Here is a 17,637-nt window from a genome sequence, read left to right on the forward strand (position 1 = left end):
TTTTTTTTAAATTTGTTGAAACTTGGTTGGTAATATTACTTTCATGAGAGATGAAAAGATTTTTCTGTGCTGCAGGGTACATTTTTAGATTGTGGTTAATAATTTTCATGGTTTTACATTTATTCATTGTAGTAGAAGAATATTGGGAAGCCCTTTAAGAAGGGTGGTGATCTGAAGAATGAGTAGGTTCTGTCAAGAGAAAACGGGATGGGGGACTGAGAAAAAACCAGGAGTCAAAGGGGAATTAGAAAGAGAACTTTCTAAAATGGAAAGCGTAAACATATAAAAAAACTCCCAGGTACCCAAAAATTATTATTATCTTTTTAAAAATATTTATTTATTTACTTGAGAGAGACAGAGAGAGAGCACAAGCCGGGAGGGACACAGAGAGGGAGGGAGACACAGAATCCAAAGCAGGTTCCAGACTCTGAGCTGTCAGTGCAGAACCCAATGGGGGCCTTGAATTCACCAACTGTGAGACTGTGACCTGAGGCGAAGTCAAATGCTTAACTGACTGGGCCACCCAGGTGCCCCAACAATTATTATCAACTCAGGTGATCTTATTTTATTTTGATGCAAATAATGGAGGATTAAAAGAAAAAAGGGATGATTGAGTATGGTTAAATGAGGGAGAGAGGGGAATGGAGTAAAGCCAGTGGAGAGAGAGAGATTATAGATAACTGAGAAGGGAGGAATTGATGGAGCACATTTCCTAAGAAGGCAAGAGGGGCTGGTCTCCAGGGCATCAGAAGAGGGTCACCTTTGATTCTATTAACCAAAGACAAGGGGAAAAAAGGATGAAGGTTGATGTAGATAAATGTATAACTTAGAGAGTTTGCGTTCTTGCGGGGGTTAGATGAAAGGGCTAGGGTTTAAGAAGGAGGGACATTTGGAATAACCCTGTGAAGCGTGGGAGAGGGAGATGACTGAAGGAACAAAAGTTTTGCTGGGTAGCATTGAAATCTGGCTAGAGCTGGAGACTGTAGAATTGGAACAACACCAACCTACAAAGTTGTTCATTCTTCTCCCTCAGAAATATTCCAAAGTGCTGATGTTTGATTTAGGGTTGGGGTTTTGTTTTGGACTGAGGTGGCAAGAGAATGACAATGGCATCAGGAAATTGGTGATAATGTTAGGAGAGCAGGTAAATATATGAATCCTGGAATCTACGCTGGGTAGAAAAAGGAAGAAAGACAGGAAGGAGCTTATAAGGTAGAGAGGGCAAAGAACAGTCTGATAAACAGGTAGTGTGAGGAGCAGTAAGAGAAACGGCAGGGTGGGAAGTGTTAGTAAAGAATATGCTATTTGAAAGTAAAATTTCATAAGTTCCAGGTGATAAGGTCTATAGTCATTACCGGATTTGTCAAGGTGCTAGATGGCCAAAGCAGAAAGGAGGTCAAGTTCTCTGGAGGTCAAGGGATTAGGGATCTGGGGCCTTGGTCTCGGTTGTTGACCTGCATGTTTTCCTGATTATTGCAGGATTGGGATGGTGAGGGCAGGGATGAGATAGCTCAGGTATTCAGGGAGGAGCAGTGTGCCTAAGTCAGTCAGAGATGAAAGAAGAGGAGAGAATGTGGCATGAGCCTTTCAAGAACTGAAGGATGGGGAAAGGCCTGGAAATAGCCGAGCGGAGGAGGACATTGGCAACTCTTGAGTGTTGCAGGAGGCCTGCAAAGTAGTTTTCTCAGAAGAGAGCCATTTTCCCTTGCTGTGGGGGTGTGGGTACCAAACTAAGAATTTCCCTGAGGAATAATTCTTATTTTAGTAAACGTGGTGACTATTTTCTGATTTAAACAAAGGGGGAGGATCATGTTCCAATATGGTTAATTTACTTAGTGCTTGGGATGAAATGAATTTCAGTAGTTATTAAAAAGCATTATTATATTTACTGTTAAAATATTCATAATGTAATCATCTTGTTCTCACCGGCCAGCAGTTCCTGCTCCCCGCCTGCCCCTCACAGGGATGCGGGGTGGGGTGGGGAGTGGAGATATTCCATCAGTTTTGAAGGGGGCAGGAATCTGTCATCCCCAGAAGGCTGTCATCTACATGTGCCCTTTCTAAATAATCTGGTGCTTCCCTCATGTTCTGCCTATGTGTTTTCTACTTGTGAACCGCTGTTTTATATTACTGTCTTCTTTGAAGGAAGTTGGTGAGGCAGCTTTGAAAACCACTTCTCCATATGAAACTGTCAATCCATAAAAAACCCACAACCTTCATCATTTCATTTTAAAGGACACATCAAAATAGAAAAGACTTCCTAACTTGTAATAATATGTAGAATAATATTTACTTAAAAATGCAATTGTGCAGTTGAATTGTCTTCCATTCATTTTGTGTCTCTTAGTTGGTTAGTATTTGCCACAGGAACAGTCCCCTGTCCTGGGGAAATAGAAATGAATTGCTTATTTGGCTGATTTCTTCCTTGAATTGTTATTTTGTACTTCAATCTTATGAATAGCAACTTTGAGTTTAAATAGCAATTTGGAGAAAATATTATGGTCTGATAGGAAATAAAATTCCTACAGATGATTCATTGAGGAATTAGAATGCATAGAGGAGAAGTTTTGTTTCCTGTATTTGCTTATTATATATAAAATAGTGCAGATTAAAAATACCTTTTCAAAAAAAAATTAAAAAAAAGTAAAAATACCTTTTCTAGCTTCTTTTTCGTCATCCTAGCTATGTCTAGCACATTCAGAACAACTTACCAATGCAAGTCTAACTTGTTAGGCATTTATTTAGGCTACAAATATAAATAAAACAAAGTCCTCAACTTCAGTCAGTATGTTGGCTAATGAGAAAGAGAGTGAGATTCACATAATGTTTGTGTAAGGCAGGGTGTGTTAAAGCTGCAGCTGTCCATATTTTAAAAGGTAATATGAAAGAGCAACAGAAAAAGGAGAGATTACGGTTCTTGATACTGCATATAACTAGTCACAAAATAAAATATTTGAAAATGATCACTATGAATGAGAAAGTAGAAGAAAAAACCTGTGAAGATTAAAGAAGTCTAAAAATTAACAGAAATGAATAACTAATATACCTCTACTAGCAGAAGTTTCTGCCTCAGGTGTCTGGGAAAGAAAGAAAATGGATTCATTTTCTGTCCATAGTATTTTTAGTTTCTGTTAAAACCTGGCTTGTGGTCAAGTTTTTCCTGTATGTCAACCTACCTGAGTTTCTCTTGTTTCGTATACTAGCAAAGTTAAAAACTCTCTCTTTTTTTTTTTCCAGGAGAACATATAGATTATTGTGGGTATTCTGTTCTTCCTATGGCTGTAGAACAAGATATGTTAATAGCTGTGGAACCTGTGAAAACACAAACTCTCCAACTAGCCAATACAAATCCCTTGTACCCGTGAGTATTTAGGATTACTACTGTGAGTAATGATGCATGTGCATTGATAGCCCAATGACTCTTTAGAAGAAATCAAATCTATAATAAATTGTTTAATTTATTGAAAATCTGTATCTGATTTCCAAAAGAATCTAAGGACGCTCTTTAATATTTGCTCCTTTTTATCCACTTGCTCATTCATTTAAAATACATTTACTGAAGACTTACCATGTGTCTTGACATTGTTTTAGATACTGGTCCATACAGAAATAACTCTGTCTTTGCCCAGAAGGTATTTATCATCTATCTAGGCAGCTGTCTTCAGGAAAGTTGGTGGTCCTGCCTTTCTTATGTTACTCTAATTCTCTTTCTCTTACCACGCTGAATTACAATTACCTGCTTATTTGCCTGTATTCCCCAGTAGATTGTAAACTCTGCAACTTCAGGTACTGTTGCCTCTCTACTGCTGTAGGCTCAATGTCAACCTTAGAGTCTGGTGCATAATAGATTTAAGTTTCCAGTATATATGCTTTATCAAGTTAAGGACATATTTTTCATTTGCTGTTGTGTTTTAATTCTTAGTTTGCCAAGATTAAAAAGAAATTTGTTAATGGCAATTGAGTTTTATCAAATGTCTATTCAATATTGAAGAGCTGTTAAGAAAAACTATGTAGGGGCGCCTGGGTGGCTCAGTCGGTTAAGCCTCCGACTTCGGCTCAGGTCAGATCTCACGTTCGTGGGTTCGAGCCCTGTGTCGGGCTCTGTGCTGACAGCTAGCTCAGAGCCTGGAGCCTGCTTCTGGTCCAGTGTCTCCTTCTCTTTCTGCCCCTCCCCCTCTCATGCTGTGTCTCTCTTTGTATCAAAAATAAATAAAACATTAAAAAAATTAAAAAAAAATAAATACTATGTATTACAATGATGAATTTTCTAATGTTGAAGTGTCTTTGCATTCCTAGGATGAGTCCTACTTGCTTATAGTGTGGTATGATGGATTTGATTTGCTAATTACAAAAAAGAGTTGGGCATATGGTTGGCAGATTTTATTTTTGGCTTATTGTTCATTGGACAGTTTGCCTGCAGCAATGTTCATTCATTCAGTAAATAGTTTATGTGAGCCTTTAATAAGGTACAATACCAGCTTATGCAAGATATAGAAATTTCTGACTTTTATGTTGATTCTTTTAAAGAAAACTTCACATTGTCTCAAACACAATTGTGTGTCATTTGTAAACATTTAAAACTGAGAACAGAATAATTTGTCATATCGATTTACTCAAATTCACTTAAGCATTTCCACCATGATGAATATATGGTTTCAGTTGCATTTTTTGACAAAAGCAGAGCCTTAAGACAAACTTGAATGAAGGCGAAGTATTTGGGATATGACCCCAGGAGTAGTAGGGGACAACACAGGGAATGACTTAGGGAAGCAGGTAGCCCCTGCTGTAGGTAAGAGGCCCCATTCTCCCAGGACTCTGAGGAAGGATGCAGCATGTCTTCCAGAATTGTCAACAGGCTGTATAACATTCATTGCATGGAGATACCATAATTTATTCACTGTTGATAGGCATTTAGATCAATTCTAGCTTTTGGCTATTATAAATTATGCTGTTGTGGATATTTATGAACAAACTTTGGTGGACATGTATTTCATTTTTTTGGTGGTAAATATCTAGGACCGGCTGGTTTACCTTTTTAAGAACTAGCCTGTTTTCCAAAGTGGTTGTACCATTTTTCATTTCTACCACCAGTCTATGAGAGTTCAGTTTGCTCTACATTTTTGCTACCATGTCTTTTTAAATTTTATCCACTCTCACAAATGCGTAGTAGTGTTACACTGTGGTTTTTAATTTTATTTTCTCTAACCAATGACGTTGGACATATTTTCATGTTTGTCACCCCATTTATCTTCTTTGTTGAAGGATTGGTTCAAATCTTGTGCCCATTTTAAAATAAAAAAAATTTTTTTTGAATATAACAGTAGCTACAATGACACTCCAAACAGAAAAGCAAAGTAAAAAATCAAAACCCCAACTTCTATTTCATGTAATTAGACTTATACAGAAATTAGAAGGTTAAGTAACAACTAGTTAATCACCTAGTTTCACAGCTATTTGAAGTGGCAATCGTTATATAGCAGCTTATGTATGATACATTCAAGATAAATGATACAATTTATTACTTGCCCATAAGCTAAAACACAGCCTACTTAATATAAAAGAAAATTTTTTAAACATTTATTTATTTTTGAGAGACAGAGAGAGACAGATCATGAGCGGGGGAGGGACAGAGAAAGAAGGACACACAGAATCAGGAGCAGGCTCCAGGCTCTGAGCTGTCAGCACAGAGCCCAACGCAGGGCTCGAACCCATGAGCTGTGAGATCATGACGTGAACTGAAGTCGGACACTCAGCCAACTGAGCCACCCAGGCACCACTCTTTGTGCCCATTTTTAAGCAGGATTTTCATCTTCTATGATTCACCTGTAAGATTTTCTTTTATATTGCAGATACCAGTCCTTTGTCAGATTAATGTTTTCCAAATATTTCCATCCAGTCTGTGGCTTGGATTTTCATTTTCTTTAATGTCTTTTGAAGAAGGATTTTTAATTTCAATGATGTCCAATTTATTGATTTTTTTTCTTTCATGGTTTGCAGGTTTTGACTTTTTAAGAAACCTTTGACAAACCCAAGGCACTAAAAGTTTTCCCAGTGTTTTCTTCTAGAAATTTTATAATTTTAGCTATTGAATTTAGGCTTATGATCTAGTTTGAATTAGTTTTTGTATGTAGCAGGAGATCAGGGTTGAAGTTTATTTTTTTGCATATGGCTATCCAATTGTTTCCCATCATTTGTTGAAAAGATGATCTTTTCCCATTGAATTATCCTGACAGCCCGTGTTGAAAAGCAATAAATGTATGGATCTACTTCTGGACTCTATTCTGTTCTATTGATGTATTTGTCCATCTTTATGCCAACATCACGCTATCTGAAAACCATAGCTTTTTAAAAATTTAAAAATTTTTTGAGTATGGTTGATAGACAATTTTACATTAGTTTCCGGTGTACAACATAGCGATTCAACTTCTCTATGTCTTATGCTGTGCTCACCACGAGTGTAGCCACCATCTGTGACCACGCAGCACTATTGCAATATCATTGACTATATTCCCTATGGTGTGCCTTCTATTCCTGTGACTTATTCATTCCATAACTGGAAGCCTGTATCTCCCACTCTCCTTCACCCATTTTGCCCATTCCCCTACTCCCTTCCTTCTGGAAACTATCAGTTTGTTCTCTGTATTTATTTGACTTGAGAACAAATCAGTTTGTTCTTTGATTCTGATTTAAAAAAAATTAATGTTTATTTATTTTTGAGACAGAGAGACAGACTATGAGTGGGGGAGGGGCAGAGAGAGACACACAGAATCTGAAGCAGGTTCCAGGCTCTGAGCTGTCAGCACAGAGCCCGATGTGGGGCTCAAACTCATGAACCATGAGATCATGACCTGAGTCAAAGTTGGATGTTTAACTGACTGAGCCACCCAGGTGCCCCGATTCTGATTTTTGTTTATTCATTTTTTTTTTTAGATCTCACATGAGTGAAATTATATGGTATTTGTTTTTCTCAGTCTGACTTATTTTACATATATAATATCTTTTATGTCCATTCATGTTATCATAAATGGCAAGATCTCATCCTTTTATATGGCTAAGTAGTATTCCATTATATATATTACATTTTCCTTATCCATGGATCTATTTTTGGACACTATGGTTGCTTCCACATCTTGACTATTATAAATAGTGCTGCAATAAACACAGAGGTGCATATATCTTTTTGAATTAGTGTTTTTATTTTCTTTGGGTAAATACCTAGTAGTAGAATTACTGGATCATATGGTATTCCTGATTTTAATTTTTTGAGGAACCTCCATACTGTTCTCCCCAGTGGCAGTACCAATTTACATTTCCACTAACAATGCATGAAGGTTTTGTGTTCTCCACATCCTGTACCTTTGACTCTAGCCATTCTGATAGATGTGAGGTAACCCCTCTTTGAGGTTTTGATTTGCATTTCCCTGATGATTAGCAATGTTGAGCATCCTTTCATGTATCTGTTGGCTATCTGTGTGCCTTTTCAGATCCTCTCTCCATTTTTTAAATTGGATTGTTTGGGGTTTTTTTTGGGGGGTGTTGTATAATTTCTTTATATGTTTTGGATATTAGCCCTTTATTAGTTATATCATTTGCAAATATCTTCTGTTCAGTGGGTTGCCTATTTGTTTTGTTGTAGATTTCCTTTGCTGTGCACAAGATTTTTATTCTAACGTAGTCTCTCTCCCTCTCCCTTTCTCTCTCTCTCTCATTATGCGTGTGCGCGTGCGCGCGCGCGCACACACACACACACACTTTTGTTTCCCTTGCCTTAGGAGACATATCTAGAAAAATGTTGTTACTACTGATGTCAGAGAAATTGTTGCCTGTATTCTCTTTTGGATTTTATGGTTTAATGTCTCACATTTAGGTTTTTAATCCATGTTGAGTTTGGTTTTTTTTTTTTTTTTTGCATGGTGTTAGAAGTGCTCTGATTTCATTCTTTTGCATATAGCTGTACAGTTTTCCCAGCACCATTCATTGACAAGATTGTCTTTTCCCCATCGTATATTCCTGCCTCCTATGTCATAGATTAATTGACCCTATATGCATGGGTTTAATTCTGGGCTCTCTACTCTGTTCTATTGATCCATGTGTCTCTTTTTGTGGCAGTACTATGCTGTTTTGATTACTACAGCTTTGCAGTATATCTTGAAATCTGGAATTGTGATAACTCCAGCTTGGTTCTTTCTCAAGATTGCTTTGGGTATTTGGGATCTTTTTATGGTTCCATAAAAATTTTATGACTATTTGTTCCAGTTCTGTGAAAAATGCTTGATAGGGCTTGCCTTGAATTTATAGATTGCTTTGGGTACTATGGACATTTTACCAATATTAATTCTTCCAAACCATGAGCACGGAATTTCCTTCCATTTGTTTGTGTTGTCTTCAATTTCTTTCATCAGTGCTTTATAGTTTTCAGAGCATAGGTCTCTGACCTCCCAGGTTAAGTTTATTTCTAGGTATTTTATTTTTTTCACTGTAATGGTGAATGGAATTTTTTCCTACTTTCTCTTTCTTGTACTTCATTATTAATATACAGAAATGCTACCAATTTCTGGGTATCAAGTTTGTATCCTGAAACTTTACTAAATTCATTTATTACTTCTAATAGTTTTTTGATCGTGTCTTTAGGATATTATATATATAGCATCATGTCATCTGCAAAATAGTGACAGTTTAACTTCTTTACTAATGTAGATGCCTCTTATTTCTTTTTCTTGTCTGATTGCTGTGGCTAGGACTTCCAGCACTATATTGAATAAAAGTGAAGACAGCAGACCTCCTTGTCTTATTCCTCATCTTAGAGGATGAGCTTTCAGTTTTTCATCACTGAGTTTGGTGTTAGTTGTGGGTTTTTCATTTATGGTCTTTATTATATTGAAGTATGTTCCCTCTAAATCCACTTCGTTGAGAGTTTTTATCATGAACAGATGTTGAATTTTTTCAAATGCTTCTTCTGAATCTATTGAGATGATCATGAAATTTATCTTTCATTTTGTTGATGGTGTTTATGACACTGATTTGAAAATATTGAACCATCCTGCATCCCCAAAGTAATTCCAAGTTGATTGTGGTCAATGATCCTTTTAATGTATTGGCAAATGTGGTGTGCTAATTGAAAACTGTAGTTTTATAAGAAGCCCTGGAATCAGGTAGTTTAAGACCTCTAATATTGTTTATCTTTTTCAAATTTGTTTTGGCTATTTTAGATTTTTTGCATTTCCCTATTAATTTTAGAATCAGCTATTCAATTTCTATGAAAGAGCATGCTAGCCTTTTTATTGGGGTTGTACTTCATGTAGAGGTCAATTTGGGAAGAACTGACATCTTAGCCGTATTTGCTCCTTCAATCCATGAACATGGTATATCTCTCCATTTATTTAGGTCTTCAGTTTTTCTCAGAAATATTTTGTTGTTGTAAAGGTGTATGTCTTAAACATTTTTTCTCAAGCTTTTCTCTAAGTATTTATTTTTTTATGATATTGTTACTGTATGTGGTCTAGCTCAGTGCCCAACATACACAAGATAGACACTGGGCAAATGCTTGTTGGAAGAACAAGTGAATCAATGCATGAAATGTGTAGGTGGAAATTATCAATGTAAGTCATAATTGCTCATTTTCTGGAATTTCCCCCTAGCATTCTGCAACATGGGTGCAAGAGTGGAGAAAGCAGATGGGTGATACGATATGTAGGAATTGGTGGGAAAACGTGTGCCTGCTTTTGAATCTTAGAAGTTTTTTCTATGACAGATTTAAACGCTTTCTCATTCTGTAAAGAACTAGCACTTTTCAGCTTTTTTCTTGATATTTCTTATGTAGCTTCCTACATCATTTCCTCCTCTACTTTTTTTTCAATATATGTCCACCCTTGACTCCCACTTCATCTTGGTTTTCTTTTTCTTTGTGGTGACTTTCATGATCTCTGTTTAGCTAGGAACAAACTCTGATCAGTTTTGCTAACATAATTTTATCTTTTTTCCAAATTGTGTGACCTCTTATTGATTGTGAGCAATATATTTTAACTTCTGTGGGTGACAGTAAAGTGCTTGTGAGCTGGAGTCATACTGTGTGTGTCCTTGGAAAGACACCAAGCCTGTCTGAGCCTCCAGGAAGGCCTCCCTTCTCCACCCTAATACAGTGACTATGGAGATGATGCCGTCTTGGTTTTATATCCCATTCCACATTGCATACAGTCATGTGATAGTAGTGTGTGATCATGATTTGCGTTCATGTTGTGTCACCTAGATTACAAATTCTTAAAAGATAATCCCCTTTTTTTTTTTTACCTCTATATTCTTATGAATGCCTTGCGTGTTTAAGTATTTTTCATGGGGGTGATGATGTGTCCATGTTATCGAATTAAGATAATGCATGGAAGGCACCTATTAGTATTAAAGTGACTAGCAAATAATAGATATTTAGCAAATTATATGAAACGCATTCAGTCAATATGGGGAACGTTGCTTATTTGCTCACTTTTTAATTGACCCCTCCCCTTCACATAGTTTGTCCTTTGGCTGATTTAGAAGCCCATTTATCTATTTTTCATTTAGAGATAACTTTTGACTTACAAAGAATTCACAAAAATAGTACAAAGAATTCCCACACATCAAGTGGTATGTTCTCAGTGCATATCAAGGAGGTACATGATGTCTCTTTATTGGTATTATTAATTTTTTAATGTTTTTTATCTAAGAAAAATTTTAAAATACTTACATATTTTTGAGAGAGAGGGGCAGAGAGACAGAGCGTGAGTGGGGGAGAGGCAGGGTGAGAGGAAGACATAGAATCCAAAGCAGGCCCAGGCTCAGAGCTGTCTGCAAAGAGCCCAGCATGGGGCTTGAACTCATGAACCACAAGATCATGATCTGAGCCGAAGTCAGACACTTAATCGACTGAGCTCTGAATGTTTATTTCTGAGAGAGAGAGAGACAGAGAGAGAATCTGAATCAGACTCCACACTGTCAGCACAGACCCTGATTGATTAGGACTCAATCTCGAACTGTAAGATCATGACCTGAGCTGAAATCAAGAGTTGGACGCTACTTAACTGACTAAGCCACCAAGGTGTCCAGGGTTATTAATTTTAGTCATTTGGTTAAAGTGTTTTCTGCCAGATTTCTTTGACATAAAATTACTATTTTTTCACCTTTTCAATAAGTATCTGATGGGGAAATACTTTTGAATCTATGTAAATATTTTATTTCTAATCAAATTTTTACTCCCTAACTTCAGCATCCATTGATGATTCTTTCTTGAAAAAACTATCATGGAGTTTGCCAAATAGTGATTTTTCAATTTCTACTTCATCTGCTTGGCATTTTACTCTAAGGAAGAGGTTTTAGCTGTTTCTTCATTTGTTAATTTATATCAGTATAGATTCATGGAATCTTACTGAACAAGTTATGATTCATTAGAATCGTCATTTTTGTTTTGTTGTTTTTTCTTCTTCTTAACTGTGAAGATGGTAAAATTGGATGGGTGGCAGACAGCGTGGGGAAAGAAGGCTTTGGGTGCTGTGACAGAGGTATGCCAAACAGCAAGCTCAAAGGATAAAAATTATGTGGTTTATATCAGCTTAACAAGGACCATCGTGAAATAAAATGTGGTGTAGATTATGCTGAAAATATATTGGTTCCTCTATGTTTCAGGAAATAGGTCCATTGGAACTAGTGTAATTGTTAAGGTCACTACAATTCTCTTACCTTTTAGCATGTGGAGAGGTTTGTTGTTTTTGGGTAGACTGTGAAGCCCATATGTGAAAACAAAAAGAAAATGAAATTTCAGTATCACCCTCTTGGCACAAGATGGCAGCAGTCAGCCATTGATTTTGCAGCCATGGATTTTTGCAGCCTCTAGACTTAAATTAATGGTGTCTTTGTTTTTTTTGCAGGGACTTCAGTACTAGTGCTAATAATATTCAGATTGACAAAACCAAGCCTCTGTGGCACAACTATTTCCTATGTGGATTTAAAGGAATTCAGGTAAATCGGTTTATAAGGCAACTACTAGCAGTTGAGCTTATAATGTATATTACATATCAAGATTTATTTTACTTACTATGTGTTTTTTTGTCTCCTTTTAATGCTAACTGATGTTTCTGTTCTATTTTGCTAATTTATGTATTTCAGAGGATGGGTAGATATGACTGTTTCTGGGTGGTGTCCACAGGGGCAGTGATGGCTGTAACATAAATCAGTTGCATCCAACACAATCTTTCTCTTTTTTAAATCTTTGTATAAATTTTCTTTTGAAGGATACAATCTATAATACAACTTGTTCTAACAATATGTATGTATATACTGTAATAGGATTTAAAGTCAGATATCCCTAGGTTTGAATCTGAGCTCTACTCAGCTGTGTGAATTCAATTTCTTTATGTCTCAGGTTTGTTACCCATATAGTGATGTCATTGCTATTTAGCAAATAGTTGTTACAAGGATTACACAGTGCTTGAACATAGTAGTCATTCTATAAATGGTAACTAGTGCTGCTATTATTACTTCAGATGGGGTTAAAAAAAGATGTAGTGAAATTTATTACCGTAAGTAGTTTCCTTAGAAACATTGAATAATTACCATGACTATCTCTGATGTACAAGAATGAGAAAATAAAATATTTCTACTTTTTCTCCAAATTAAAAAGGTATGAAGGACAAAAAGAAAATTGATTTGCTAAATCAATTTTGTTTATTAAAAATCATATTTTAGATAGCTTGTGTTCCTTATTGCCTGGTGGTCCTTTATGAAATTTTGTCATAATTAGCCTAGGACTCAGTGGTATAGCCGTTACAGAAAAGCATCACATTTATTTCTGATGTGTCGTTCTATACTCTGATTATGGTGGTTCTGATCTCTCTTAGAGTTCCTGCAACCTCGTCCCCTCTTCTCTTCTCCTTCCTTCCTCCTCCTTTCTTGCTTTCTTTTTTCTCTTCTCCTCTCTTCTCTCTTTCTCTTTCCTTCTTTCTTTCTTTCTTTTCTTTCTTTCTTCCTTCCTTCCTTCCTTCCTTCCTTCCTTCCTTCCTTCCTTCCTTTCTTTCTTTCTTTCTTTCTTTCTTCTTTCTTTCTTTTTCTCTTTCTGTCTTTCTTTCCTCCCTCCCTCCCTTCCTTCCTTCCTTCTTCCAGACACATGGTAATAAGTTATGGAAAAAGGTATTGGCAGCTTTTAAATCTTCAAGTTATTTGGCTTATCGTATGCACTAGTGGGAATTACAGTATTTGGAAGCATTTCCCTGGCAAATGCAATTTGATCTTCCTTATAGCAACATGCTTCTTATTGCATATGGATAAAGTGACCTAAATATACTGCATGTTGCTTTGTGTTGTTTTTGAGAATTTGAGGTCTTAAAGCTTTCTTTTCTGGTTTGACACTTATGTGCAAAAGTAGGTTTGTACTGAGAGTTTTTGGCAGAGAAGTAATTTAAATGTTAGCTTGTTTAGAAACCTTCAAATTCAAATACTAGAAAATTTTAGAGGATAATCTGTTTATATTAAATTGAATATGTTATCCTTTTGGGATAGAGCTATTATAGAATTTGGTATAATCCGTTTACGTTTTTGAATCTGTTGTACATTTAAACATTGCGTGATAAGTTTGTAAGTATGATTCACATTCAAGATACACTGTGGATCAGTTTATGGTTAAATATATAGCATTCTCCAAGTTTCTTTTTTTAAAACAAGCTGCCTGATGTTCTGTATGAAAGGGCATTGGCAGCAGCAGTGTTTCAGTTTATAATTTGTTTGTATTTCTGGAAAGGAAATTTTTAGATGACTTGAAATTAAGAGGAGAAGTACATCCAACAGAATCTCTTTTTTTGTGGTGTGTGAGTTTTGCCAACATAGGAAAAAAGGACAAAAAGAATCAAGGGAAAAACAGCCTTCAATTTGCTGAGTTTTGTTGTTACTTTGGTTTTCTAACTAGTTGATTGAAATTTCTTCCTAGAATAATATGTATGATGAAATGCGTAATTATGTAATATAATAGTATTTTGTACTTTGGTCTCGAGCTGTTTGAGTAATTTGCAAGCACAATGGTACTTTTTCTTGAGGTGGAGGTGGCCTTGAATTTATTTTTAATCCTAAACCACGAAGGTTATGTTATAATATCATCTTAAGTGTCATCCTAGATATTCATCTAAGTATCCTGGAGATGTTCATCTTTAGATCAGAGTCTCATTATTTCTTTGGGCTTTCCTAGTTGCAGAAACAGAGTTCCCCCATTTAGAGTCTGTGTTCTCATCTGTGGCTGAATTCTAATTTGGCTGTCTTGAAAGCTACCATATGGCTAAACTGTATCTATAAACTCTAGTAAAAATCTGGATTTCCTCATGTTGCTGACTTACATTAAATCACGGTGACAGTGTGCTGGGCCATGCTTCTGACTGCAGTAGAGAGGTTCTCAACCAGGAATCAGACACCTGGGTTCTACTCCGAGCTCCCTATGTGTTAAAGAAAATATTTTAATCTTTTGGTGCTGAGGTTTTTTCCATCACTAAAATGGAACCAAAGAAGTTTAGAACACTTTTTTTCTTCAGAGGAGCTTCTGAAACTGAATTATAATTGTTTAATGTTTTTTCTATATCTGTTCAAGTCAATTAATGCTCAAGAAAAAGATCATTCAAGGCAATTTTAGGAAATGGATCAATAGCTTTTTGTTGAACAAAGGAAAAAAATAATCTTCAGATTACCAAACCCCGTGGCCAAGAACCGTTTAATAAAAGGCCATGTGTAGACTCAACTAAATTGAATTGCACAAGCAGTTTTCATCAATAGCATAATAAGTCCATTGATAGACGTTTGCTCTCTGGGGAATGAAAGAATGTTTTGCCACTACTTGAATCCAACACTGGAGTTACCAGCGCTGTTTTTCCTTCTATTCTTAGGAGCACTTTGGTCTTAGCAACCTGACTGGGATGAATTGCTTGGTGGATGGAAACATCCCACCGAGTTCTGGTCTCTCTAGCTCCAGTGCCCTGGTGTGCTGTGCCGGCTTGGTGACTCTCACGGTGCTGGGGATGAACCTATCCAAGGTAACCGACTTGAAGTGTTTGCCTCACACAACTCTCTCTTTCCAAAGGTACTAGTGTGTGAATCTCAAAAGTAGAATATCTTCCTTTGAATAAACAACTTTGTCTTACCTGAAAGGACTCCATACGTGGGCATGCGCGGCACCCTAACAAATTAAGTCCTGCTTATGACAAACCGCTGTGAGGCATCTGATACTTTGCAAACTGTGAGCAGGTCTGTGAATAGCTGGGGTAAAATGCTTGTAGATGAAGTGTGGAGTTTGCATGCATGGATATCTTTTTGGATCACTTCATTAACAAGTTCAGTGTAGAGCAAGAAACTGTAGGCCTCATAGTTGGACCTGCTTATTTTCAACCAAAACCTTAAATTAAATATTTGATAAGCAGTGGGTAGAAAGGGTAAAGACCAGGCAATAAAGGAACTGAACAGCATATCTGTTTATACCAGCAGGTTAGTCACTGAAATAAACTTTAAAACAAAATATTGCATTACAAAGAGGAAATGCTTATTTTAAGGAAACATAAATCCTACAAAAGGTCAGAAAGCCTCAACTTTACAAGTTCACATAAATCTCTGACTTTGCAGTTCAGAGCAGGTGTGCTCAGCTTTAATTAATGCTTTGGAGTTCTGGTTCAAACAAAATGTTATTGTAGGTTCTATTTTTATTTCATGTACATATACTACCACATTTATAGATGGTTTGGGGAGGGCATCAGGCAGAGTAAGAGAAAATCAGCCACATGCTTAGTCTTTCTTCAGCCTGTTTTAAATTTTCAGTTTGAAAATGTTATACATAAGAGGAAAGAGAAATAAGAGAAGGCAAAGGTTCAGATAGAATTCTCTTTGGCTGTCCTGTGTAACTTCACATTAGTTAGCCTTTTGTAAGTTATGGCTTATTTGGTGGGAAGGGCAGCTTACTTGTTTGTTTGTGGAGAGATAAGAGAGCAAAGGAAAGCAAGTCCACATGCAAAATGTGCTTCCACTGGTACGGTGTTTAATCTGATGGCTTGCTTAGTCATTTGTTCATCATCTAACCATTATTCATTTAGTGACTACTTTGTGCCAAGTACTGTTCATGGCATTGGAGCTATAATAGGTACCGTTTTAACCCTCGCAGTACTTATGATCTAAAAGGGGATAGAAGAGGGGTAGAGATAAGTAACCGGCAACTATAATAGAGTATGGTGAGTGGTTAAGTCGTGTGCTATGGGAGTACACTAAATGCAGAGTTAGAGAACACGAGACATCTAAGGTGAGACACAAGGATTTGTAGATGTTAGTCAAGAAATAATGATAGCATGGTAACACTTATAACATCAGATAGGCCTGTATCAGGTGGAGGGAACCTTACGTGAAAATATTCACATATTGGCTCAGGTCATAAATAAGAGTGATCATGGATTGTTGGAGGAACTAAAAAGGGCTTAATTTGGCTGGAGTAATTTGAATGGCAGGGTAGGAGACCAGATGCTATGGTTTGTAAACCATGTTGAGGAATTTGGGCTTTTAGGAAGAAGGTAACATGATCATACCTATATTTTAGGAAGATCACCTGGTTCTATTATTAAAATATGAATATGAGAGTAGTAACAATATCAGTAGTAGGGAAATGATTTGGTCTAGGGAAATGGCAGATGAGAATGGAGAGACCTGGATCGTAGACTGAAAGTATATCGCAGACAGACTCAACAAGACTTGATCACTGATTGGGTATGGAGATGAGGGACAGAAAAGAGTTCAGGATTTTACCTAGGTTTCTGGCTTGGTATGACTGATTGTAACAAGGAACAGAGATAAAGCTGAAAATACTGAGTAGGGGAAATCTGTGGGCAAGAGTTGTCTAGTATTTAGTCACAAACAATATCCCCAAAGATCAGCAGGGAGATTTGGACTCAAGATGGCCCATTTGAGAGTCATTAGTGTATAGCTGGGACCTGAAGCCACAGGAGTGGAGAAGAACATCCAGGGGAAGAGTGTAGGTAGAAAGATAAGGAAGACAAGGACGAGGTCTGACAAGCATGAATGTTTGAGGAGTGGGCTAAGGAAGAGATGTCTACTGAAGAGACTGAGAAGTAATCAGATAGGATGAAAAAAAGGTGAGGCAATAGCAAAGAGAAGGAAGAGAGTATGTCATGAAAACCGTGGCGTGATATGCTACTGAGATGTCAAATAAGACAAGGACTAAAAAGCATCCATTGGATCTAGCATCAGAGAAGTTAAAGAAAGTCTTGGCAAGAACAGTTTAAAATGGAAATGAGATGGGGGACTTGGGTGGCTCAGTTGGTTAAACATCTGAGTTTGGCTCAGGTCATGAACTCTCTGTTGGTTGAGTTCGAGCCCGTGTCACGTGCTCTGCTAACAGCTCAGAGCCTGGAGCCTGCTTTGTCTCTTTCTCTCTGCGCCTCCCCCACTTGTATGCTGTCTCTCTCTCTCTCAAAAATAAATAAACAAAAATATTAAAATAGGAAAGAGTTAAAGGCTCTATGAGAGGTGACAAAGTAGAAATGTTCAGTGGATACAAAAAATCTGGCTATGCCTAGTGAGATAATCTGATGTGTATGGTGAGGTGGGGTCGAGGAATCTATTTATTTATTTATTTATTTATTT

General features: G+C 36.8%; 1 protein-coding gene across 6 annotated transcripts in view; it reads left to right on the plus strand.

The window, feature by feature from the left end:
• Positions 1 to 17,637, plus strand: part of GALK2 (galactokinase 2) — a 125,744-nt gene that overhangs the window by 22,454 nt on the left and 85,653 nt on the right. For all 6 annotated transcript variants that reach the window (XM_029950676.1, XM_029950674.1, XM_029950675.1 and 3 more), the window contains 3 exons: positions 3,238 to 3,361; positions 11,895 to 11,985; positions 14,886 to 15,032. In XM_029950676.1, the coding sequence (XP_029806536.1) occupies positions 3,238 to 3,361; positions 11,895 to 11,985; positions 14,886 to 15,032 (362 nt within the window). The remainder of the gene's footprint in view (positions 1 to 3,237; positions 3,362 to 11,894; positions 11,986 to 14,885; positions 15,033 to 17,637) is intronic.

The sequence above is a fragment of the Suricata suricatta genome, chromosome 9 (genome assembly GCF_006229205.1).
Source record: "Suricata suricatta isolate VVHF042 chromosome 9, meerkat_22Aug2017_6uvM2_HiC, whole genome shotgun sequence".
Lineage (NCBI taxonomy): Eukaryota > Metazoa > Chordata > Mammalia > Carnivora > Herpestidae > Suricata > Suricata suricatta.